The sequence below is a fragment of the Microcaecilia unicolor genome, chromosome 3, assembly GCF_901765095.1.
Source record: "Microcaecilia unicolor chromosome 3, aMicUni1.1, whole genome shotgun sequence".
Classification (NCBI taxonomy): domain Eukaryota; kingdom Metazoa; phylum Chordata; class Amphibia; order Gymnophiona; family Siphonopidae; genus Microcaecilia; species Microcaecilia unicolor.
In genome coordinates, this window is record NC_044033.1 from 180406029 (window position 1) to 180432873 (window position 26845).

Sequence of the window (26845 nt, forward strand, 5' to 3'; positions counted from 1 at the left end):
ACCGGGAAGGGCCTACTGAGGTTTGGTGGGTGGTGGCAGCGGCAGGAGGGGGGCGGTGGGCAGCGGGAAGTGGCCGGGGTCCAATGACCCTTACTGCCCAGGTCACTATCAGTCCACCCCTGCTCATTATCTATATATATTTAATAAGATTGGCCAGAATGGTGAGGGCTTGAGGAGACAGGCAAGGATAGAGTCCGAGCTTGCCGGACATGGACAAAGCTTGAGGGGATTGGGCGGGGACGGGGACAGGGACAGGGACAAACTTTGTCCCAGTATCATTTCCTAGTGCTGTTCAGCCTCCGGCCATCAGGGGCCGCTGCCTTTTAGTGTGGCTAAGGGTACACGGAGGCGCTGGGGTGAGTGTTGTACCCTCTTGTCGGAGTGGTACAGAGCCGGCCGGAGCCTTTGTGCGGCGGAGGAGGGGGGGTGATGGCGCCGCCGCCGCTGGCTCTATGTCCCGGTTAAGAAGAGCAGCGCTATGCAGTAGGCGGGCGTCGAGAACGGTATCGCTGCTTCTGGCCTTCAGCAGGTGAGTGCCCCCCCCCCCCCCCCCGGTAATTAGTTGTCGCCTGGCTTTGGCCTGTTGCTCCGTCTTGTACAGAGCCAGGGGAGGGAGGTGGTCAAAGCCCCGAACAGAGACACAGAGTCGGACTCCTACGCTCCGGCCTGTTCCTCGTCCGCAGCCTTTCTTAGGAAGAAGCACCCCTGGGTGGGGGCTGGTGTCCGGGTGACTCGACCCAGATGGATGAGGGGTCAGAGCCGGCGACCTGGCCGCAGTCAGCCTCGGGCCCCGAAAGCCATTCCGTCAGATCAACACGTTGATAAACGTAATATTAAATAAATGTTGTTAGGCATAGTGCTCGAGTGCACTCTTTTCCTCCCGCCTAAAAACCCCCCACTGATGTTACTTCTCAGGCCAAGCTTCTGTGCCGTGTACTCATATAAAGAAAGATAAGTTTGGGTTAGATAGGACCGCCCAGTTGCCCACCATATCATCGAGCCCGTTACTTCATCTCTGGCTGCCTCTATCCCATGTCTTGGTTTGTGGATTTTCAAAGCAGAACTACTGTGAGCCCCTTTGCTTATTAGGATCAGCAAAGAAGCTCATGGTAAATGCCAAAGATATAATTTGATTTAGATTTCGATCACACCTTTTTCAGTAGTAGCTCACATTCAGGTACACTGGATGTTTCTCTGTCCCAGGAGGTCTCACAATCTAAGTTTGTACCTGAGGCAATGGAGGCAGTGTAAAAGTTGGATCGGCATTCCCTACAAAGAAAACATTAGCATGGAATGATAGGAGCCCAAATAAATATCATTTATATATCGCATAGTTAAGTTGGAAGAAGATATGAGACATCAAATTCAACCCTTTTCCAGTCGAGCAGGTTACTTCATCTCTGGCTGCCTCTATCCCTTGTCTTGGTTTGTGGATTTCCAAAGCAGAACTACTGAGAGCCCCTTTGCTTATTAGGATCAGCAAAGAAGCTCATGGTAAATGCCAAAGATATAATTTTGTTTAGATTTTGCTCACACCTTTTTCACTAGTAGCTCAAGGTGAGTTACAGTCAGGTACACTGGATATTTCTGTCCCAGGAGTGCTCACAATCTAAGTTTGTACCTGAGGCAATGGAGGGTTAAGTGACTTGCCCAAGATCACAAGGAGCAGCAGTGGGATTTGAACTGGCCACCTCTGGATTGCGAGACTGGTGCGCTAACCACTAGGCCACTCCTCCACTCAGCAACATTCCATGTAGAATCAGCAATAATAGCAACATTCCATGTAGAATCTCAAATAGTAGCAACGTTCAATGTTCCACGCACTAACCACTAGGCTACTCCTCCACTAGCAACATTCCATGTAGAAGCTTGCCCTTGCAGATCAACAATGCGGTCGCGCAGGCTTCTGTTTCTGTGAGTCTGACGTGCAGGACGTCAGACTCACAGAAACAGAAGCCTGCGCTGCCGCGTTGCTGATCTGCAAGGGCAGGCTTCTACATGGAATGTTGCTAGTGGAATAGCAACATTCCATGTAGAATCTCAAATAGTAGCAACAGAATCGCAAATAGTAGCAACATTCCAGGTAAAATCTCTGATAGTAGCAACAGAATCTCAAATAATTTATTTAGATTTTGCTCACACCTTTTTTAGTAGTAGCTCAAGGTGAGTTACATTCAGGTACTCTGGATATTTTTCCGTCCCAGGAGGGCTCACAATCTAAGTTTGTACCTGAGGCAATGGAGGCATTGTAAAAGCTGGATCAGTATTCCCTACAAAGAAAACATTAGCGTGGAATGATAGGAGCCCAAATAAATATCATTTATATATCGCATAGTTAAGTTGGAAGAAGATATGAGACATCAAATTCAACCCTTTTCCAATTACCCTGTTTTGCTAGTGTAAATTGAAGTATGTGTATTTTATCTATACTTTTCTAGATGTGTAAATGGCATCCACATTAATTTTTTTCCTTCAGTCCTCAGAATGGGTGATAAAATATAAATAAAGTGTGTGGGGGGGAGGGGTAGCATATTTTGTCTCATTAGGCTAGAGTAGGTTTCTTATCGCTTGCATATTGATTGTGGGTATCCTGAAAACCAACTGACTAGGTGTGTCCTGAGGACTGGGTTGAGAATCCCTGGGCTAGAGAAAAGAAAACTAATTTATGGAACACCAGCTGGTAATATACTCTCAAATTGAAACAAATTTGTTCTTGATCTAAAATGCATTTGTATTCCTCTTTATTAGCATGTATCAGCTGAGTTTGCACCAAATTTTGAGTATTTAGTATTTATTGATCTCTATAAAGCATCTAGCTTGATTATAATGTGTGTTCTCTCCATGGGACACTTGAATTATTGAATTTTGTATTTTTTTTCTTCCCTAGAATCCCTTGCTGCTAATGACAACCAAGTGCACTCATCTCTTTGTAGCATAACCATGTGGTTGTGAAGACACTAAGGGGATCTTCGTTGTTGTGAAGCTGTTTCTTAGAGAAGTTGAACATGGGCATGAGGATCAAGTTACACAGCACTGACCATCCTAACAATCTGCTGAAGGAGCTAAATAAGTGCCGGCTCTCGGAGACCATGTGTGACGTCACCATTGTGGTAGGGAACCGTTCATATGCGGCACACAAGGCAATACTTGCCTGCGCTTCCGGTTACTTCCAGAACCTCTTTCTGAACACAGGCCTGGATGCAGCTAGGACTTACGTGGTGGATTTCATCACCCCGGCCAACTTTGAGAAGATTCTCAACTTTATTTATACCTCTGAGCTTTTCACAGACCTGATCAATGTGGGGGTTATATATGAGGTGGCTGAAAAGCTAGGCATGGAAGGCCTTCTCAAAGCCTGCCATGCAACTTTCCCGGACCTGGAGAACTCAGCTGTGGCCAAGTATTCTTTAGCATCCAATGAAAGCCGGTCAGGTGCCCTGAGCAGTGTCTCAATAGACCCAAGCCATTCTGTCAGTGAGACACGAGGTGGTGGTGACCACTTCAGCTCTGACAGGAATTACATCACACACCTAGATGGAATGGATAGCTATAAAGCAGAAGAGAAAAACCCATCAGGTGAAGCTAATCAAAGCATGCCATTACCATTCCAACTACCAACAAAGACAGAGCAGGATGAGCCTGCACCATTCCCCTCTCCTCCAAATCTGGCAGCTCAAACAAGTGGGGGTAGTTTGGCTATCCAGACTACCACAAGCTCCTGCCAGACCTTCAAGATCCAGAGTAATGGGGATTATAGTAAGAACAGTTTCCTTGCAGTTGATGCACCACTGGGGTCCTCTGCAGGGAGCAACTCCTGCACCAGTATTGGTGAGCAGTGCAAAGATCAGAGCTTCGGGCCAATGGATGAACTACAACTGGATGAGCTAGAGGAGGAAGAGCTGCACTTTGAAGATCCTGTGGAAGATCTGGGGCCAGCTGGGGAAGTCATTGAACTGAGTGATGGTAGTGAAGATGAGCTGGTATTTGGGGAAGCCACTAGTGGGCGGGAGAACAAGGCTATGCCTTGTCAGGTGTGTAAGAAAGTGCTGGAACCCAACCTGCAGCTGATCAGGCAACATGCTCGGGAGCATGTTGATCTGCAGACAGGCAACTGCAAGGTTTGCAAAACTCACTTCCATGATCATAGCTCCCGTGTCACCCATGTCCTTTCACATGTGGGTATATTCCTATTCTCCTGTGACATGTGTGAGACCAAGTTTTTCACCCAGTGGCAGCTTGCACTCCATCGGAAGGAGGGCGTGAGTGACCACAATGTGGTGGTGCGCCCCTCTGACCCACTGCCGGGGGAAATCAACTCATTTAATGGAGGGACCAGCACAGAACTGACCTGTGCTGCCTGCAGGAAGATGCTGTTCAGAGACTTCCACACACTCCGCGGGCACATTCTGGAGCATGTGAACCTGAAGGCTCAGGCATGCGGAGTTTGTGATCGGCGGCACCCCAACCTGTGTAGCCTGATGTGGCACACGCTGTCTCACATGGACATTTCTGTCTTCTCCTGCGCAGCTTGTGCCAGCAGTTTTCTGGACCGCGGCCTATTGGAAAAACATCTGGCTGTCCACCGGAGCATAGACAGCTCCTTATTTTGTTGTCACTTGTGTGGCCAGAGCTTTAGATCCGATGTGGCTTATCACTGCCACATCAGCCAGCACAAGTGTGATGGGCTAGAAGAGCGACGGGGCTTTGGTGACCAGCAGCACAACACCTTGCAGAAACGGAAAGTGCCCGGAGAGTTCCTGAGTGAGGACATTGCCCTACAGACGCAGACTACACACACTAAATACAGCTGCAAGGTCTGCGGCAAGAGGTTTTCTCACACAAGCGAGTTCAACTATCACAGGAGGATCCACACCGGGGAGAAACCCTATCAGTGCAAAGTTTGCCATAAGTTCTTCCGAGGGCGGTCCACTATCAAGTGCCACCTGAAGACTCACTCGGGTGCCCTCATGTACCGCTGCACAGTATGTGGGCACTACAGCTCCACTCTGAACCTTATGAGCAAGCACATTGGCATCCACAGAGGCAGCCTCCCGGCTGATTTCACTATTGAGCAGACGTTCATGTACATCATTCATTCCAAAGAAGTGGAGAAAGCCACAGACAGCTGACTGCTCTAAGAAGTTCCAGAAATGAACGGTTTGTACGGTTTTGTAAGGGTTAGGCATCCTCCACAAGTTGTGCTCAAAGCAGACTTCTCCAGGAACCTAAATAAGCATAATTTGAAATGAACTGATAAGCTAGTTACAGTGCACTGTTATTTAGAAGCCACGGTCTGTCTGCTTGGTTTATCTCCAGTTTGTCATCCTTTGCTGCATGTTGCATCTCATCCAAGAAGATGAGGCAAAATTAGTACACACATATTTCCTAACAAATTTGTGCTTCCCAAGGGGTTTGGATTGAGAGTTCAAGAAACCGATACCCACAGAACAAATACAACATGGGTAACAGCAGTGCAAGCTTCTCTCTTTCACACACACATATACACACTGCCCCACCACAGAGCAAATGCAGTATAGATTGCGGCAGTGCAAGCTTCCCTCACACACGCACAGTGTCCTGCCACAGAACAGGGACAGCACAGACAGTAGCAGTACAAGCTTTTCACCAGTACACAGAGGGATTAGTGCTGCACCTTATCCCCTCTAATCCTTTGTTTAATCAAAATAAATACAGTAGAGTCTCACTTAACTTGAGGTTCTGGATTATCCAACATGACTAGGGGATGTCACAGCATCATCATTTAAATACGCACTGGTTTCTCTCGCTCTCTTTTCACAGTGTTGCAGACAGTTAAAAGGCAGCAGCACTAGGTAAGATTCTTGGGCCCCATAAGTTGGTAAACTCTTATTACTGCTTTCTCTTTTGAAACATACATTCAGTGTGTCTCTCTTTTATCCCTCAACCACTTTTTCTGTGTCTCTCTTTTATCCCTCAACCACTTTTTCTGTGTTAGCTGACTTTTCAGTTATGCGACCACCTGTCCCGTTTACATCGGATAATCGAGACTCAACTGAAGAAATAAAAGAAAAGAAAATAAGGTTTAACCAGTCACAAAAGAAAATCTGTAGCCTGTTTCTTCGTGGTGGTCGCAACCAAAGTGACGTCGTCTTCAAATTGGCATATAAAAGTATTTCCAGAAGAAAGTGTCGCATACAGGTTCATGGCTTCACTTTTGACCGCTGAGTCAAAATGTGCTTTATTTTCAGGGTGTTCTTGGGGAGATGGTTTGTTAGCGTCCAACGATCTATATATCCTGAAAGGGACATTTTCTAAATCTTTACCCTCATCGCTTCTCGGCCTTTTGGCTAAGATCAAGTGTAAATCTTTACCCTCTATTTCAGATGTCAAGTATTTTAATAATATTGAGACACATCTTTTTATAAAATAGTGCTCTGCTCTCTAAGAGCAGGTTTTTAAATATTCATCGACGCATATTCCTTTTTTTTTAAAGATTTGTGAGACCACCTTGTTTTGTAAGCTGAGTGCCTCATTTTCCTTGTTTTAGTGTTGCTTTGTTTCAGGTTAAAAGAATACAGTTTTATGACCGAAGAGTGTACCATTAATAGACACAGTACCGGTCTTTTAAGTCCTAATGAATAGTGATCCATTTCAGGTCCTTAGCACTGCACCCTACTAAATCGGTTCACCAGATCAGAGGGAATCAACACAAATGGCACAAAAAAGGAACATAGAGGCGTATTTTCAAAGCACTTTGGGAGGCTAAGTTCCCTAGGCTTCTATGGAACTTTGGGAGGCTAAGTGCTTTGAAAATGAGCTTGATAGTCAACCACAGGAAGGGGTGGAGGAAGCAATTTTTCTTCTGTTAGAATAACAATTTCATCCTGTTGAAACACAAACTGTTGGGTCCTTCAGTAAAATTGCTTCTTTCACCCCTTTCTTTTGGCCGACCACGCTCCTTTTGAGTATGTACCCTACTAAATCAGGGCAGATAAAAGACCAAAATAATTCATCTTGTCTGCCCAGCAGTGGCTGTACTGCCACTGCAGGTAACCCTGCCCCCTCCCCACACACTGTGCCTTATTGGAAGGCACAGTATAATCATTTTACTGCTGTTCTGGGCTGAACCACTCTTTGGTCAGGTTATCCCAGTGTTTTATTACTATTCTCCTGCCATTAAGGCATCCTTTGTGTTTATCCCATGCTTTTCAAAAATTCCGTTACTGTTTTTGTCTCCTCCAGTTCCTTCGGGAATTCATTCTACGCATCCGTTACCCTTTCCATGGAAAAAAAAAAACAATCTTGATATTGTTTCTCAGTCTACCTCGATGGAGCTTAATATTATGACTCCTACTACAACTTCCTTTCATTTGAAAAAGGTTAGTTTGTGCATTAATAACATTCATGTATTTGAATGCCTATCTATCTTCTCCTCTGGTGTAAATGCATTTTAAGTCCTAAAGTTTCATCAGTTTGATTGCTTTTCTCTGTATCGCCTTGAGCATGCCTCTTGTTCTTCGTGAGATGCAACTTCCGGAACTGAGCACAGTATTTAAAGTGAGGCCTCACTAGCTGCCTATAGTGAAGCATCATCATCCCCCCCATTCTGCTTTTTATACCTTTTTCTTGTGCATCTTAGCATTCTTCTGCCTCTAACTACCACCACCTTGTCACATTGAGATAACAAGATGCTACATTTATCGCGCAAAGGTTGATTGGTTGGTGCACAACAGCGTCTCTCATGTGTAGCTCCATTGGATTTCTGCACCTCAAAATGCGTGACTTTGCCCTTGTTTTGCATTGAATCTTAACTGACCACTCCTCAGGCTGTAAGATCACTTCATATTCTGTCTTCTTTCTTGGTAGCAATATCCTAAATGGGTTGCTTTTGTGCATACCACAACAGTAATGAACCTCACTCCTAAGCCAGGGTATGTGGAGTATGATTCAGGGTTCAACTTTATTTAATATACCGCAAATCGGTGAAAAATGTAAGCGGTTTACAAACAAAATTAAAGAGAGAGTATAGAAACAGACCAATAGAATAGGGGAGAGGAGAAACACAAGAGGGATGCTGGGTTACAATTTCTGCTTAGTAAAGGATTAGGAGCCTCGGTCTCTCAATTTATTGCTAATATTTCTCCCTGTGAGATGTCTTCTCTGTTGTAGGTCTTTGTGTTATCCACAAAAAAACCACAAGCAAATCGTTCTAATCTCTGTGCAATGTTACTCATAAAGATAGTAAACTGAACTTGGTCTCTGAAGCACTCTACTAATTACCTTTCTCTGAGTTCCATTTACCACAGTCATCTGTGAAATCGGTTTGTGGTTCAGTTCCCTCCTTGGCATCCACCTCCAGACTGTTCAGTTCGAATCTTCTGTGCAAAATAGTATCATAAGCTTTTGTTGAAATTCAAGTGAATTGTGTCTTGTGCATGTCTTCAGTATAAATTTCTGTCATCCTAGCAGAGAAATCATATTTGTTTGAGATGATCTGCTGCTGGTAAAAAAACAAACAAACCATGCCTTGGATCTTGTAACTGACTGAATTATAAATAGTTCACTATCCTTTCCTTCAGTAGAGCCTCTGTTAATTGTCCCACCACCAAGGTAAGGCTTACCAGCCTCTAGCTGGTAACCTCCTCTCTGTTATCACTTTTTATTTTTGTTACGTTTGTACCCCGCGCTTTCCCACTCATGGCAGGCTCAATGCGGCTTACATGGTGCAGTGAAGGGTTAAGTGACTTGCCCAGAGTCACAGGGAGCTGCCTGTGCCGGAAATCGAACTCAGGTCCTCAGTTCCCCAGGACCAAAGTCCACCACCCTAACCACTAGGCCACAACTACCTTTCTCCAGCCTGGGGCCAGGACAAGCTTTTTATGTACCTGGGTCAGTCACAATTATTTATTTATTTGTTACATTTGTATCCCACATTTCCCACCTATTATTGTTTATTTGACCTTGGTTTGATTGTGCAGGAGGTGGGGTTTCATAGAGTAGCACCACTATTTCTCTTTGTGATAGGCCACGGCTAGATGATCTGTCAAAGTGAGGATGTGGAGGCCAGATGACAAACGGCATTGGTAGATAGAAGTATTTGAGCTGGCAACAGAGCGGGCAAACCAAATTAGGATTTCTGCACATCATTCCTACCGCATCGTCATAGCCCCTCCACCTCACCCTTAAGGTAGCTATAAATGATACTACAAGAAAAAGTCCATAGGGCCCTCTATATATAAAGACCCACCACCACAAGTTAGTGTCAAGCACTCTGTAAATCTACCATTATAATTAATGATAATATTCAACAAATTCTATATGGGAGAGAAATCTGTATTCTATACCAGATTGGGTATAATTTAAACCCTGCATGTCCAGTTTACGTAACACAGGTTCACAGACAAGCAGGGTGTAATATTTTCACTGATCGGTGATGTTATGCGATGGAGCCCAGTACAGGAAATGCTCCTCAGCACTCTTTCCAGAAGCATTCAGAAGTAGCTCACTTCGCATATGTGTGCCTTCCCACCCACCGTCATTCATGCAAGATCAGCTCAGTCTTCTCTCTTCTGTGGATCAGTGAGGATGACTCTTGCCTGTTAATCCCACACAGTTCACGTCTTTAAGAGATTTTGTCTATTGCGATTTGTGGTGCTTATTTTTTGCCTTTTTCATATGGGACCATGTCCCTTCCATTTTAGCCTTTCTAGTTGGGTTTTTTCAGCACTGATAAGTTGTTTGTTTTGTTTTAAATTGTGGCCCTCCGGGCTCCCTTAGACCTCAAGCACTTGCCATTGAGCTGTTTGATTTTGTCTTGGCCATTTTTTATGACATCCCTTAAAATTCCCAGTGGTTTTAAGAAGTACTCTAGGTGCAGCAGCATCTTGTCCTTCATGGACTCTCATAGCTGGTGTCTGCAGTGTCTGGGGCCCGATCACGATCCCTCTTCTTGTAAAATTTGTTCATAGATATCAAGGAGAGGTATCAATGGTCAAGAAAAACAGTGTGAATGGATTTTTGACACTGAGAAGTCCAGTCCATCAACTTTAGCATCAGACTCTATAGTTCCAGGAGCTATATGAGATACTGGGCATGCATCAATATTGAGAGGTCCTCTCCATCTTCCTGATCATCGTGTTGGTAGCACCATAGAATTGGGCATTCTCCAGTTCCAAGGGCAAGGAAGGAGTCATCGTTATCCTTGTCAGTGCTGAAGGACTCTGATGTGATGCATCAGGTCAAGGCCAAGAGATATTGACATCAATTCCCCCCTCAGACTACAGAATCGAGAGCACCGAGGCTTCGAGGTCCTCCAAGCACTTCAGGCGAGAGGGTCACTCAACTTCCAAGGAACCAGATGGAGCACAGTAGCCAAGACCAGGTCACTGATACTCCCCACATAACTTCAAATGATGTGACTCCCTCTGGCTGGCCCCCAGCTTTCGTTGATGGTAGTCCTTGAGGAGTGGCATTTGGACCATGCTCCAGGAGCAGATGGAACACCTGTTTGCTTGGCAAGAGGCTATGGCATCGAGGGCATCAGTACCGGCATCTCGGGTGGTTCAGCCTGTTCTGGAGGTTATGCGCTGCCTGCAGGAAGCACATCGACACCAAAGCCTTGATGGGCAACAGAGCAAGAGTGCACTGAGCTGGTGTCAATCTTCAGTCCCCTGGGGGGGGGGGGGGGGGGCTTTCTCAGAGCACGGGGGATTTCTGGTTCCTTGATGCTCCCTTCCCGTTCCTGACCATGGTATCAGTCGTTGAGGTCAGGTAAAGACTTAGATGTCTCCAAGGTAGTACTTCTGTTAGTCTGATTCAAATCACTTTTGGATGTCTGAGGATGTGCTAGAGGGCTTCTCGAAGGAGGGGTCCCTTGGCTGTCCCTCAGACACTTCCTCATGAAAGCTAAGCACTCTCCTTTTTTCATTTTGTAAAGGAGATGGCTAAGTCAAACTCATTTGATTTATACATTCAGGGCCTAGATTTTAGACATTCTTCAGTTTGATAGCCCCAAAAGAGATTGTGGCAGTGCCCATGCACAGAATCCTGAAGCTGGTAGAGATGAAGCAGTGGGAGACGAATCCTCTGTACAGCAGGTGAACATAAAGGTAAACTCGAGAAGCTCCAGCTTCCTCACTATTCTATGGTGGTCAAATCCGCTCTCAAAAGAGCCAAGAGTTTCAAGACTCACTCTTTCAGTGCTCCCAGGGAACGAGGCTAGGACATTGGAGTCCTTTGGGAAAAAATTCTTTCAGAATGCTATGCTCACTTCCTACATGGCGTCCTACCAGCTCTTAATGAGCATGCTGTTATGGAACATTGTGTGCGGTGTGGTGGAGTTCACAAAAACTCTTCCTCAGAAAAAGGATGAGGTGTACCGTCAGCTAATAGCCAAAGAGTGGGAGTGCTGAAAGTCCCAGACCATGTAACCTATGATGCTTTAGGTGCAGCATCCAGGGACTCCACCATGGGGATTGGGTTATGCAGACTTAATAGGCCGCATGCCTCAAACCTTGAACCCATGGTTCAGTAGAAGCTTGGGGACATCCTATATCAGGGAGACAGTCGTTTTTGGTGACAACAGTGGAAGAGGCAGCAGACCTCATCAAAAAGCATTCTGAAACCATTAAGTCACTTTCCCAGCCCACTCCCAGCATGGCCTCCTCTTCTAGAAGGCATTTTGGCAGGGGGCAATGGAGGTCTTACTACTCTCAAATGCATAGGTGCCTTCCCTCCCCAGACTAACCAGGGATCTTGTTCCTGTCCACAGCAGCAGAGGCCCCAGAAGTCTCAACCAGCTTGGTGAGCCATATTACTATAATAAGAGCCATATCTGTGTTCATCTCCACTCTTAGGGCTGGCAGATCTAGAACTTCATTGCCTGGACTGTTTAGTTCACATGCGTGCAAGGTAACATTCATACATCCCAGCTCTTTGTCCATGGTTTGTGTAGCCTCATACCCAGGCTCCTCTACCCTGTTGCACAAAAGTGAACTATTAAGATGGTCTTATATTGGTTTTCTCATTATCATCATGCATTTTTCAGGTGCGGCACCCTTAAGCCTTCCACTTCTGACAGTCCCATCGTCTAGCAACTGTCCGTACAATCTGAATTTCTCACTTGGGATCCTTTTCCCTGCCGCTGTCATTACAATATAGCCTTTTATTCTCTGTACAGTCCCAGCAGCCTATGTATCCAAAACCACCTTTGCAGCAGGTTATGAGGCACATCTGAAAGTTGGGCCATGCAGTCTAATTTTTCTTCTCCTTTTCCACAGAGGTCATAACTCTTTAAATACTATGGTATTTGTCTTATGCTTTAGCTCCTTTCTCCAAATTCAGGAAGTGTCTCTGCTGTTTCCAGGTAGTCATTTGTTCTCACATGAAGGGTACAGAGAATGATCATCTGGCTCAGAAATGTCACACGATGGGCTCCTTTCATGTCATACATTTGTATTCAGTCTATCTTTACAATCTTAGGTGGATTTGAAAGTGCCAAGCCACTACGAGAAAAACTTCACTGGCTCCCACTCAAGGAACGCATCACGTTCAAAATATGCTCATTAGTTCATAAAATTATCCATGGAGATGCACCAGCTTACATGTCAGACCTGATAGACCTACCACCTAGGAATGCCAAAAGATCATCCCGCACATTTCTTGAGCTGCACTTCCCCAGCTGCAAAGGAATGAAATACAAAATAATGCATGCGTCAAACTTTACCTACCTGAGCACACAATTACGAACGCACTGCCGCGCAGCTTGAAATCGATATTCGAAAGAACGAACTTCCGCATACTATTGAAGACACATCTCTTTAATAAAGCGTACCACAAAGATCAACAAATGTGAATATGCTCAACTCGCACATCTGTATTCAGAACTTGTTTCATAATATCTGCTTGTACACTATGATTTCGTTTATTTTTGTTTTACTGTCAAGCTGACCAAGATCCTGCAATACCAAATGTTTACCTATTAACATTCCTCCACTACTCATGATGTATTGTAAGCCACTTTGAGCCTGCAAAGAGGTGGGATAAGGTGGGATACAAACGCGACAAATAAATAAATAAATTACACATTCACATTCAGAATATGAAAAGCGTACATTGCACACATACTCAGCATTAACATTCTTGCATGAAAAAGAGTTGGAATGGATAATATCCTTAAACTTAATTTTGGAACACTTGCCACATTTTACTCACATGGTTGATAGCTTAAAAACTCTTGCTCACATGAACCGGAAGAGGAAGCACAAAAGCAAGCAGACACACTTTGCTTGAGCACCCCTTCACTTTTAGAACTGGAATAAATTTGGGGCAAAAAATACAGTAATTAAATAATTTAGGGGGCCTGAATTGTAAAGGCTTTTCTCGACTACACAAAGATGTGAGACAGCTACTTGGGCCTGGGATTTAAGCTGAGGTCATGTGTGTGTCTCTTGTTCTGTAACAATGAAGTGGCTTGAGCAAGGATGGGACTGATTGTAGATAAACATTGCAGATCTTACGTGCAGAATGAGAAAAACTGATGTTTTTGATTACTTTCTTTAGTGAGTCTTTATTTAAAAAAAAAAAAAAAAAGTCTTCAAATCTGAAATCTTAAACTGTGAATTAGGAAAGCGTTGTCACCGACAAGGAGGAAAGGCTTTCTTTTGCTAAAACACTAACAGGAAGGTGCTGGTAACCGAGCCACCGTTTGGTGAGATGGGAATGGAAAGTGAAGGCTGGGATGGGCTACTTGCTGCGTTTTCCAATGCGATGTCTCTGGTGTGGAGAGTTCATTTCTGCCCTTGTTTTAGTTTCTCCAGCAATAAGTGGGGATAAAGGCCATCCCTGTATTACCTCTCCTGCAGCCTTAGTGCTGGGTCTGCTCTCATTCTGTGCCTATAAGGGAAATACTAGTGGAGGGAGGGGCAGGCAGGCAGCTCAAACAAGAAATACACTGAGTAGAATGTTTCTGTTTGAAATACAAGGTTTCTCCTCCTCTTCCACTTGCAGCTCCCATCAGGGCAGAGGCGTAGCCAGACCTCACGGTGGGAGGGGTCCAGAGCCCGAGGTGGGGGGGCACATTTGGTCTGCTGCCTGTCCATCGCTGGTCTCTGGCGCTGCTGTGTCGCCTGCCCTGCTGCTCTCTCTTCCCCTCATGTCCTGCAGGATCCTTTTAGTGAAATTGAGCATGCTCAGTTTCACGAAAAGAATCGTGGCGGACGTGAGGGGAAGGCAGCAGGGCAGGCAATGTGGTGGTGCCAGAGACTGGCACTGGACAAGGCTTCAGCTGCCGGGGATTGGGGGACCCCTGCCAGCAAAACCAGGGGCCCTGAGGAAATTTGGGAGTACCGGGCCCCCATGGCCCCACGTAGATATGCCATTGCATGAGGGTATGTATCATTTTGCACACCTCCTTTAACTGCTCCCTATCTGGCTCTTCTGGGAGATGTGCACACAGCCTCTGGCCTTACTCCTTGCAGTACTGCATTTTTCCTTCCTTCTGTCTATCTGATGTGTGTATTTAAATATACACACAAGTACCACCTGCATAGTTAATGTTCTTCAGATGCAGACTAGAAGAACTCTTAGCTATTATGGTAGTAAATTCTTATCTAGCTCAACTGGCCTTGTAGAGTTTTCACTCTCCAGTTTGTTTCCGCACTTCACCTGTCCCCTCCCGCTGATGTGTTATGCCCTGCCTTCGCCTTCACCTTCCCTCCAGTTTGCCTCAGCTGAAATTATTGCTGCTACTGCCCCTTTATCATTATACTTTATTTGTCTTTTTCACTTTAGGGGAGAAAGTTTTAATTTATTTTTCAGCTTTGTTTTCAGCTATCAAGTTTCAAAACAGCAGCCTAGAGGTGGTGATGTGAACTCATTTGTATGTGTTTGGGAGTTTGGAGGGGGGCGGTTAGGTGGGTTATGAGAGGACAGAAGAGCTTGCCGGGCCTCTAAGGTCTCATTTCATTATCCCGGAACAGAGTGGGTCAGACACAAAGCAGTCAAATACTCTCCCAGGTTATGACTTTGCATATAAAGAATTCAGTATTGATTCACTTCTTTTTTTTTTTTTTTTTTAATGAGAAATTCAACAGTTTAACCTCGGAGCTGAGTTTTAGCTGTTTTAAATATGTCTGTGCTGCATAGATAATGGCCACTGTACTGGGGGAGGGGGTGATGTACCCTTAGCAATTAAACTTATTGCTCCTGGCTGAAGTACTTTTATATCTGGGTTTTCAAATGCTGAAACTGTCACCACTAGAGGGCCCCCTTCCCCCTTTGTTTCCCTACTTTTTCAAGCCCAGAACACACTGACACTTCCAGAAGTGGTGTGTGACACCCCAGCCTCTGCGGGATATGGGAGAGGGCTCATGACCAAGCCTCACCAGAGGGGAAGATGAAGAGAAACTGTGTGCACTGCATGTGCTTCATAAAGCGAGAGTCCAGCTGCCAGCTAATTTCCACAATCTGGAGCTCATGCTGTATCTAGGTATACCATGAGCACCCAAGTGTGGAAATTAATAGCCAGCATGCAGATCCTGGATAGCCAAGCCCTACTTTCTGCAAAAACATGTTGCACAGAGTTGTATTTTAAAGATCCATTGCTGCTCTCTTTGTTGCTATGAGATGCCCAGTGGTGACTTGTTTTCATACCATAGCTGATCAGGTTTGAAAGCACACTGGGAAACACTCCTCTAGTAAAACGGAGAACACATCTTTAGCTGTTTTCACATATCGTGGTCCCCATGCAGCAGGGGCAGAAAGAGCAGATTGGTATTTACCAGCTGATCTGTCTAAAAGACTTTCTAACCAGGGGCCTAGTTAAATTGTAGATGTTTTGAGATCCAAAAATTTGAAGTAGCATAATTACAAATATTCCCACACAGTTTGGGAAGTTGAAATAATTACAGTTTTTAGGGAAGAGCAGAGAAAGGGACACATTTTGGAAGTGAATTGCACCTTTAAACTTTTGGAAGGTTTTAAACATTGAGGTTAACTGAAGGGATTGTTTTTAGCCATCTACCTCTGAAGGAAACTGCTTGGATGAAAAACATATGTGTTTGATCCTTGTACTAAAGGTGGGGAGAAGTCCTGGGATCCAAATACTGAGTAATTTTCATATAAAACCACATAATAAAATAAAAATTTTATTTTGCTACTGGTCTGTTACTGATATTTTATTTTTTTAATCTAGGATTTTTTTTTTTGTTTTATCAGAGGCTGTAGATTCTATATTGCAGAACAAAATTCTGTAATTCTCTGACTTTCACTCCTCTGTTGACGCTAACATAGGTACTGACCTCCTAATATTAAAGTATTTACTATCTATTGCTATAAAGTTTTTGTATATTTTGTAAACTGATTTCCCTGTCTGAATTGATAGATGTCTGCAACAATTGTACATCAGATTTTTTTAATATGCCATTGCACAACAGGATGTGTTGTTTGTACTTAGAATAAAATACATTTTGGGATTTGGCTGTTTGTCTATGCCCTTAACTTGTATGTAGAGGAACCCTTTTACAGAGCCATGCTGTGAGTAGCACTTGGGTTCACCGTGCACACCAGCCACTTTCTAGTGCAGCGGGAAAATACTGGAATTGTAGTTTGTGTCAAAATGGCCGTGCACTGGTTTCACAATTGGTGTGTGGCCATTCTGACTTTAGCTTTTAACTGCCACCTTATTTAGATGGCAGTAAGGGATCAACCGCTAAACCTGTGGTAATTGGGCAGTGTGCGATGATAGCCATGTGCTGCCCGGTTACCTCAGGGCACACCCACACCCCACCCCCATTCAGTGGTTCTGTTTGTTGCGCACTACCTGCTCGGAAGCCTTGCTGTCCTTTAGTAAAAGGGCCACTTGGTGACCAGTGACTCTGCAGATTTTCTTGTGATGTGTCCACATCCCAGGGAAAAAAAAAAACCCACCACCAGACCTGTTACATGTGCTGGTCATTTTGGATGCCAAGGATTGGGTAGTTAGGGAGGCTTGACATGGGCAGAGGCACCTAGGCAAGCAAAGCAGTATGAATGAGTGAAACTTGGGTGGCATACATTAATACACTTTAACTTTCTGAGAGGATTGAGTTGTGTTGTTTTACCAGGGGACCCGTGCCTGAGAAGTAATTAAACAGCAGGGCTGAATACTTTGGTTCTGGACTGTGGGAAGCAGAGGCAGGGAGCATAGGTTGGATAGGAATGAGATAAAAAAAAAATTCAAGGAAATCTCAGTTTCTAGCTTGAGCTGAAACTTTGTCTGAAACAATCCTCTACTAGGAAGGAAGGAAGGAAGGCACAGGAGCTGTCTTAAGAAATGGTGGGTGAGGCAGATCAGAATAGATAGGAACTCTTCCTCCCAAACCAGGATGCAGATAAGGAGATGGTACTTGCATTTTAGATACAGCATCTTGTAAAAAAAAAAAAAACAACAACAACCTTCGTGCCCTAGTCCATTTTTCATATTCTGCAGTCCAAAACGTACACTTCAGAATGCATTAAAGCAGCCATTTGTTTCACTGACAGTGTTGGGTAAGTATGTTATGTCTTCTATTCCATCACTACCTACAAGTTCAGGGCTAATCACATCAGCAAGATACCAGACCAAAATGTCTAGGAATTACAATACAAATGCACAGTTACATCAACTATGCTGTAGTGTACTCAATACCAAAATACATAAAATTTAATACAGTACATGTCCAAAAATCTGGACTGCTCAATAATTGGGTCTCTCCAGATTTTTGGCTTTTCTGGACTCTTGGGCAGTACTTTTAAAATTCAAATTTACAGAAGAATAAAAAGCTGAACAGTGTCTCTCATCCCCTTCCAGCATCTCTCGTCACCTCCCCCCCTGGCTATGTCTCCCTTCCCACACAGTCGGGCATCTTTCCCCCACTCCCGCCCTGACCTCGGCTCTATCTCATGCTCATCTATTCTGAAGTCTTTGGTGCTGTAGTGGCAGCCTTACAGGCTGCCATCAGCATACACTGGGCCTTTCCCTCTGACCTGTCTTGCAACTTCCTGTTTTTGGAAGAGTGGGACAGGTCAGAGGGAAAGGCCCAGTGCAGAGAAGGGCGACGAAAATGATAAAGGGAATGGAACAACTTCCCTGTGAGGAAAGGCTGAGAAGGTTAGGGTTCTTCAGCTTGGAGAAAAGGCGGCTGAGGGGTGATATGACAGAAGTCTACAAGATAATGAGCGGAGTAGAGGGGAGAGATGTGAAGCATTTGTTTACACTTTCAAGCAACAACAGAACCAGGGGACACAAGATGAAGCTAGAATATGGTAGATTTAAAACAAATAGGAGAAAGGTTTTCTTTACTCAGCATGTAGTTAGACTCTGGAACTCGTTGCCGGAGAATGTAGTGACAGCAGCTGGCCTTACGGAATTTAAATGGGGTTTGGACAGATTCCTGAGGGAAAAGTCCATTGAACATTATTTTAAAAAATTGTGTGGGGGGGGGAGGGTTGCCGGGTTCTTGAAGCCTGGATTGGCCGCTGTCAGAAACAGGATGCTGGGCTTGATGGACCCTTGGTCTTTTCCCAGTATAGCGGTGCTTATGTGCTTATGCTAGAAGCAGCCTGTAAGACTGCCGCTGGCACTGCAACACCAAAGACTTCAGAAGAGGTGAGAGTGAGAGCAAGTGAGCAGGGCTGGGAATAGAGGAGGTGGATCATGTGTGTGTGGGGGGGGAGGGGGACGGGAAAATGTGTAGTCCGGATTATCGGGCGGTCCAGAAACTGCAATTTTTTGAAGTCTGGATTTCTGCATCCAGATTTTTGCACTTATGTATTGATTTTCATCAGATAACGAAAGGCCAAATTTATAAAGAATAGAGCCTTCGAGTTTTTCCTGAAATTCAAATAATGCCTATGAGACCTCAGAGATAAAGGTAATGAGTTCCAGATTTTAGCCATTTGATGATGTAAAGGTGCAGAGAATTGCTTAACTGATTTTAACTTAGTTATTTCTGGAAAACGTAGAATAAACTAATTCTGGGTACTGTATGTAGAAGTAGCGCCTTGCAGCAATGTAATTAAATTCATGATATAGGAAGGGTCCAGACAAAATTTTAAAATCTATGACACAGCTTGAATCCAGCCGTGAGCGGCAGCCAACGTAACTTAGAAATTTAATACAGTAATCAAATCTTGTCGAATCAAAAATCAACCGAATAGCTGTATTTTGCATAATCTGTAATTGGTTGTTAAACAGGGCCCTAAATGTGTCAACAGTAAAATATTTTTTATAACCCTGAGCTTCCTGTTAATATGATGTCTTCATTACTGAAAAACCATGATGTCACATTGGTAGTAAATTGTCCACCTCCATTCCTAAGATTTTTGAATGTAGGTCAAGTGAGAAAACATTCTTATCGATAGTAAAATCTTGCATATATCTTGGGTCACTACTAGCTTCTAACCATAAAAATGTATTATTTTTTTTTCTTTTTTGATTTTAAGACTATGAACTGAGATCCAGTTTTCTATTTGTTTCATACACTCTTGAATTATGTGTCAATGTTGCTGCCCAAGACGATGAGAATGGCAGGAAAACAGTAATAGCATCTGCTTAAGTAAAAATGATACATTAAAGTTAATAGTTTCTGTAAGGAAAAAGCAATATATTGTATTTACTTTTTAAATAAAAGTAATATGTTACTGTGAAAAGTAATATATTACTGGTAGTTACTTTGTCATTGTTGGATATAAACAGTTTTGACATTACATAAAATTGAAATTCTAGCAATTATGTATTGTTAAAAGAAACCTCACACCTTGTAAACTTCAAAATTAGGTCATTCTTATTGAATTCAACTGTTAAATGTTGAACACCCAGTCGTCTTTGTTATCATCTCATGTTGCACATGCTTAAACAATTTTTAAGCAGGAAAAGAGTAGAGGCTGGCCAGAAGGACGAATCACCACAGGAGATGTAGCTTATTCACTCTTTATTCACAGCACCGGTAAAATGACTGGGCACTGGCTGTGTTTTGGTGGGGAGCTTGCCTGCATTGGGGGGTCACAATCAAATTCTCTATAAGCAAGAGAGGTGTATACTTGCTGGTGCAAAATTACTTGTAAATCACAATGAAGGTGCTGGTCAGATGTAGAAGCCATGGATAGCCACCATGTCAGTTTGAAAAAAACTGGTTAGACGTTGGCCGGGCCACCTTGCTCACAAATTAAGAGAATGACATGGAGATGGGGACCCCCTCCCCCGGTAAACTGCAGTAATGGTAGTAATTTTAACAGAATTTGTGGAGACAGGGTGGGAATGGAGTTTGGAGGGATGGGAAAGGGAAATGGGACTTGATATACCGCCTTTCTGAGGTTTTTTGCAACTATATTCAAAGCGGTTTACATATATTCAGGTACTTATTTTGTACCAGGGGCAATGGAGGGTTAAGTGACTTGCCCAGAGTCACAAGGAGCTGCAGTGGGAATTAAATTCAGTTCCCCAGGATCAAAGTCCACAGCACTAACCACTAGGCTACTCCTCTACTAGCAACATTCCATGTAGAAGCCTGCCCTTGCAGATCAGCAATGCGGCCGTGCAGGCTTCTGTTTCTGTGAGTCATACATGCAGGACGTCAGACTCACAGAAACAGAAGCCTGTGCGGCCGCATTGCTGATCTGCAAGGGCAGTCTTCTACATGGAATGTTGCTCGTGGAATAGCAACATTCCATGTAGAATTTCCAATAGGGAACGGGAAATGGGACTTGATATACCGCCTTTCTGAGGTTTTTTACAACTACATTCAAAGCGGTTTACATATATTCAGGTACTTATTTTGTACCAGGGGCAATGGAGGGTTAAGTGACTTGCTCAGAGTCACAAGGAGCTGCAGTGGGAATTGAACTCAGTTCAATGGACAAGTTTTGTCCTTGTGTCATTCTCTAATGAGAAGTTTCTGGCTAAGTGGTATTCCATAAGTATGTACCTAGAATAGGGGCTTTCCTAACACAGAGAGAGATGCACAGAACTGTGGCACTGATCTATACAACACAAGAAAACACTGGCTGGGACATTGATTTTTTTTTTTTTGGTCTAACAGCATGCAAATTATACGTATGTTGTTAGTGTTGAGTAAAGGGGTTGGTAGGGTCCCGTGCTAAATTTCTTGTCAGTGCCTGAGCCAGGAAAGTCAAAATGGCAGCATGCCACAGCCCCTGAGCCTGACCCCCCTCCCCCTCAAGAATATTCTGGTAGTCTGGCGGACCCTAGGCCAGGCAGGACCAAGCCTGACCTAGTCACTACTGGCCTTGTGGTTTAGTGGAATCCCAGACCCCTCCACGTACCTTTCGTAGGAGGCAGGAGGAATGTTTACTCCCTCCAGCCTCTGGGACCACCCTCTTCAAAATGGTGGCACCCTGCCCCTTCCTGGTTCATCCTGGATGCACTGGACGTGGCCCAAGTACCATATGGTCATTTTATGTTGTTTCTAACTGATGAGCAGAAAAAAAAAACATGATATTGTGTCTAGATTCAATAAATGGTGCCCAATATTAGGTGCCGGGATGATCCATGCTAAGCGAGTATTCGGGTGCTCAGCAGGGAGCATCCTTTATGCAATGCTACCTTAATGCACATTTTGCGCCTGAGCACTTACACCTGCCAAATGCTGGTGTAAATGTTTGCACCCAACTGATGGCAGTTAGGCTGCAAATGCAGATATTTTATAACGTGTCTAATTTCTGGGAATGCCCCTGACCTGGCAATGCCCCCTTTGGAATTGCACACTATGCTATTTAGGTGTGCATGTTATAGAATAGGGTGTTGGGCAGAACTGTGTAACTCTTTGCTAGCGTCTAATTGATTAGTTTATGTGCAGATCTGGGGTCCGCGCCCAAATGGTGTGGAAATGGTGCGTACACTTCCCCAATAGTGGAACCACCATGCATGTGTGAACCATTCTGCATGTGCAAACCTGAAAAATAGTGTACCCACTTTCCACGATAGTGTGCACGCTATTATCAGAAACTTGACAAAACAACAACGTGCCAAGCAAAAATAGATAAAAAGAAATTCCCATAAATGACATGAAATGAACATTTTCTGACTGCCTATCCCTATTAAAGTATGTCATGTAGATTACTGAAATAAACTTGTACTTTAATGCATTTTGAATTGCATTTTTTAGTCATCCAAATGTGAAAAGTATACAATTAAAATTTTTGTTTCCCTGGCAATTTCCTCCTGCTCCTGGGCTTCCAGCTCAGTCAGAAACTGAATCTTACTGGGCAATGACACTATTTGTCTTCATTCTCAGCTACTAGTGGTTTTCCTTCAGAATTAATCCTTTCCGCCCTCTCATGTAGCCCATCTGTTGCAGAATTGATCTTCAGTTGCGAACCCAGCTTGCACTGGAACCTAATGTGTTCTCACCTGATTTTGGCTATTAAGTGTCACCATTGCATAAAGGCTGAGACTCCCTTCATCTGTTGGTTGTGAAAGCTATCACTGAAACATCTCCAAAAGAAAAGAACTGAGGTCTCTCACATGGCAGAGCTCAGCATTTTGACAAAGCTACTGGGACTGTTTCCCTCCCCCCACAGTTGGTAGCTGTTCTAATCCCATATTGCCAAAGAACTAGGACAATAGTACTTTTAATCTGTTGGGGTGTCACGTCTGTGGCCATGACCACCCTCAGTCTTACCTTCTTTCTGGGGGTCAGCAGCTCTACTGGCTTCTGTCTGTTTGTGTTTGTCTTGTCTCTAGTCTCTGTGCTGATTGCTTCACTAGACCTTGCCTGTGTGGGCTATGCCTCTCTAGGGAGCCAGCATCTAAGATGGCTGCCACCGGCTCTGTGCCAGCTTCCAAGATGGCTCCTGCTTGTCTTTCCTGTGGGCTCACTTCCTATGTGTGTCGAGCCTCTCTTTGGGGTCTGTGTACTTCCTGCTTCTGCCCTACTGCTGGTGACTCATCAGTGAGAGCCTTCATAAGGAAGTGCTGTGCTTGCAGTCAGCGCCTTTGCATAAGTGTTATGCTCTTAGGCCAGGTCAGGTTAGTAAGTGTCTGCTGCACTACTGCTTAGGGTAAAACAAACAGTGGATCCAACAAAAAGTCCTCTCACAATGAGTGTCTTCCTGAACAAGGTCTTTATTCACAATGGCACAACTGACCCATTTGGGTCAGTTGTGCCATTGTGAATAAAGACCTTGTTCAGGAAGACACTCATTGTGAGAGGACTTTTTGTTGGAGGGTCAGTTGTGCCATTGTGAATAAAGACCTTGTTCAGGAAGACACTCATTGTGAGAGGACTTTTTGTTGGATCCACTGTTTGTTTTACCCTATTGGTTTTCCTGTGGAGAGCTCACCTTCTGTGGGTGTTTGCTTCGTCGCACTACTGCTTAGCCTCTCTCTGGGTTCCAGCCCAGTTTCTTTCTGTGTCTGTGTCTCTGTTGTCCTTCTGTGGGGGGTCTTCCCTGCCACTGTCTGTCTGTGGACTGCGGGTCCTTCCTGGCTTACCCTGTGTTTGGGGTGAAGCCTCTGTTCCTGGCTTACCCTGTGTTTGGGGTGAAGCCTCTGCTCCAGGCTTACCCTGTGTTGGAGTGAAGCCTCTGTTCCTGGCTTACCCTGGGTTGGGGTGAAGCCTTTGTCCGGGTTTGTTCTCTGTATGCAAAGCCTCAGCCTTTGTGAGTTCCCCAGTCAGTGTGTGGAACGGCTGTGGCTTCAGACCCTTGGCCTGTTCTTCCTGGTTACTCTGTTTGCTGTGCTGCCTGCCCAAGACCCTTGGCCTGTTATTCCTGGTTTGCTCTCTTTACCCTGAACCCTGCCTTGCCTAGTCTGTGTGCCTACCCTGCTTGTATATCCTGAGGGTATATCCTGAATCCTGTATCTGTCTGGCTAGTGTGTTTTTCTGAGTGATTATTCCTGTATCCTGTCTTCACCTAGCTAGAGGGTTTAACCTGTGGGTATTCCCGGATCCCCGTTCTGCCTAGTGTGTTGCTGCCCTAGTCTTGCTCCTGCTAGCTTCTGTACGCCTTGTGTTCCTTTGTCTGTCTTCTGGGTCTTGCTAGTGGCTGTGCAGCAGCACACTGTCTGAGTCTAGTTCCGTGCCCTGTCGCCCTCATGTATCCCAGACCCAGGGTGGGTCCTCTGGATCTTCAGTTCCTGCCTTATCCTGCAAGTCCTGCCGGCCGCCTGCACTTCGGAGCTCAACTCCGAAGGAACGGTGGCTAGGTGCAGGTGAAGCTGTTCCTGTCTCATCTGTTCTAGTTGCCTGCCTTGTACTACTCCAGTCCAGAGTTCCAGTACTGCTCTTCTGTGTTTCCAGTCCCGAGGTGGTCTTGCCTGCCGCTGCCGCTCGGCAGTGGCCCAAGGGCTCACGAACTCCAGTCCTGCCTCGAGGACCTGACAGAATGCCAAGGCCCTCGAGAACGCAACATGGGGGGGGGGGGGGTTGAGGTGAAGTTTGCTGGGGAGCCTGTCTCTGGGGAAGGTGGCTGGTGCTTTCCGTCTTTTCTTTACAGAGAAAATCATTTTTTGCCTTTTATAGTCTCAAAATGGCAACTCTATGCAGAAGCCAATGCTCAACATAGGGCTCAACTGGGTCTTTATTGGGAGACAGTGAAAGCTGTTCTTCAAGGGGAGGTGATTTCATATGTCAGCCATCAGATAAAGGTGCACCGCAGGGAGGTAGCGCGCCTAGAGAGGCGAGTGACTTTCCTCCACAAGCAATTTGGGGAGACACCGACTATGAGGGTGAAAAAACAATTATTGGAAACGCAGCAAAATTTAAATGAATTGTTGCATGATCGGGCGAAACGATCGCAAGATTATTACAAATATCAGCTATATCGGTTTGCGAATAAGAGTAGTGGCTTATTGGCTCGTCTGGCTAAAGGAAACAAGGGGCGGACAAAAGTAACCACGCTGATTGACTCCAAGGGTAACAGACACCATACAGACAAAGCTATTAACGGGGTTTTTACAGAATTTTTTTGCTCAGCTTTATGAAGCACAGAATACGATAATGGAAAATAGTGAGGCATATCTGTCCAGTATGGGATTACCCCGCATAGCGGACTCTGATGTAGCAAAATTAGATACCCCGGTGATGGTGGAAGAAGTGGAATTAGTAATACAGCAAGGGGCATTGGGAAAGGCCCCGGGACCGGACGGTTTTAGGAATGAATTTTACAAACTGCTGAGATCAGAGATTAGTCCGGTTTTGGTGGAAGTATTTAACAACATCATACAACAGGAAAGGTTGCCTCAATATAGCTCAAATAATTGTTCTCCAAAAACCAGGTAAACCAGCAGATAGGCCGGAATCCTACCGTCCAATATCATTGCTTAATGCGGAGGTGAAACTGCTTGCCAAAATTATGGCAAACAGGCTATCTAGAGTGTTACCTTCGCTGATGGCTGATTCACAGGTGGGATTTATTCGGGGGCGGGTAATAAAAAATATGAGAAGAATACTGGCGGCATTGGAAAGAATTAGGAAGGAGGAGATCCCGGATCTAAGCTTTGACGCTGAAAAGGCGTTTGACCAGGTGGATTGGGGCTACATGTATGGGGTCCTGGAAGCATATGGTATAGGAGGGGTTTTTTTGAAAGCAGTTAGAGCATTATATGCAGAGCCGCGAGCGCAGGTGTATGCAAACGGAGTATTATCGGATAGCTTCCCGATAAGTAGGGGAACAAGACAAGGATGTCCACTGTTGCCACTACTTTTTGTCTTAACTTTGGACCCCCTATTGCGTGAGATTCAATCTAATCAAGGTATAACGGGCGTAACCATAGGGAAACATACCTTTAAAACTACTGTGTTTGCAGATGACTTATTAATGCTTATTACAGAACCTAAAACTTCATTGGGAAATCTAATGGAAAGTTTGGTGGAATTTGGAGACTTTTCCAGTTTTCAATTGAATTTTTTGAAATTGGAGGCACTGGCCAGTTCAGAAGAAGTAAGAGGTATGTGGGAAGGGGGCTTCCCCTTGAGGTGGGCAATGGGGAGGTTCCGATACCTGGGAATGCAACTGACAATGAACACCTCACTGTTATACAAGATAAATGTAACAAAGCTTTTACAGGAAATGAAGGGCCAACTGACGAAATGGTCAGTTCTACCGGTGTCCTTTTATGGAAGGGTACACTTGCTAAAAATGATTATTTTCCCATGGTGGCTTTACGTAATGCAGGCTTTGCCACTATGGCTTACCAAACAAGATCTGGAGGCATTCTATAAATTGGCGGCAAGGTTTTGCTGGGGGGGGGGGGGGGGGTAGGAAAGCGAAAATGAAGTGGAAAATGGTGGTGGGCAATTCAAGATCTGGAGGATTGAGATTTCCTGATTTTAGGAAATACAATCAAGCCTGTTTACTCAGATATCTTAGAGACTGGTTGCTGGGAACCAGCACCTATGGTTGGAAAAAAACTACTTTGACCCCTGGAATGTAGCCTCATTGTTACATGTCCCTAGAAGGCGACTGCCAGAACAATTACGGCACAGTGTACTGTTATGTCCATTAAGGCAGCTATGGAGAGCTTTATTGCCGTTGTGGCAGCAGAATCCCATGAGCAATGTATGGCTTCCCGTACAAGGGAATCTAGAATTTGCGCCGGGAAGGGAATCTAAGATGTTTCGTCAATTACGGGATAAGGGAGTACTAAGGTTGGAAGACCTACTTCAACGGGATGGTTCGTTGGTAGAATATCAGACTTTTGCGGAGTTGGGAGGGTGGGGCCCATTAAGCATACTGGCATATGGACAATTGACTCATTACGTATGATCGCTGCCATCAGGGAGCCTGTCGGCTAGTTTTGGGGAACAGCTGAGAGCATTACTAGAAGGAGATGCAGTGGGCCAAGTGTCGGTAGCATGGTTTCATAGAGAATTATGCAATAAAGAAA

At 44.7% G+C, this 26845-nt stretch overlaps 1 protein-coding gene and 1 pseudogene across 1 annotated transcript; both read left to right on the forward strand.

Annotated features, from left to right (window-relative positions):
- Positions 1-406: 406 nt before the first annotated feature.
- Positions 407-6703, forward strand: ZBTB39 (zinc finger and BTB domain containing 39). The gene is made up of 2 exons (XM_030196662.1): positions 407-529; positions 2888-6703. The coding sequence occupies exon 2, from the start codon at positions 3006-3008 to the stop codon at positions 5127-5129; it is 2124 nt and encodes a 707-aa protein (XP_030052522.1). The 5' UTR covers positions 407-529; positions 2888-3005; the 3' UTR covers positions 5130-6703.
- On the forward strand, positions 6307-6444 carry LOC115467478 (annotated as a pseudogene).
- Positions 6704-26845: the final 20142 nt, after the last annotated feature.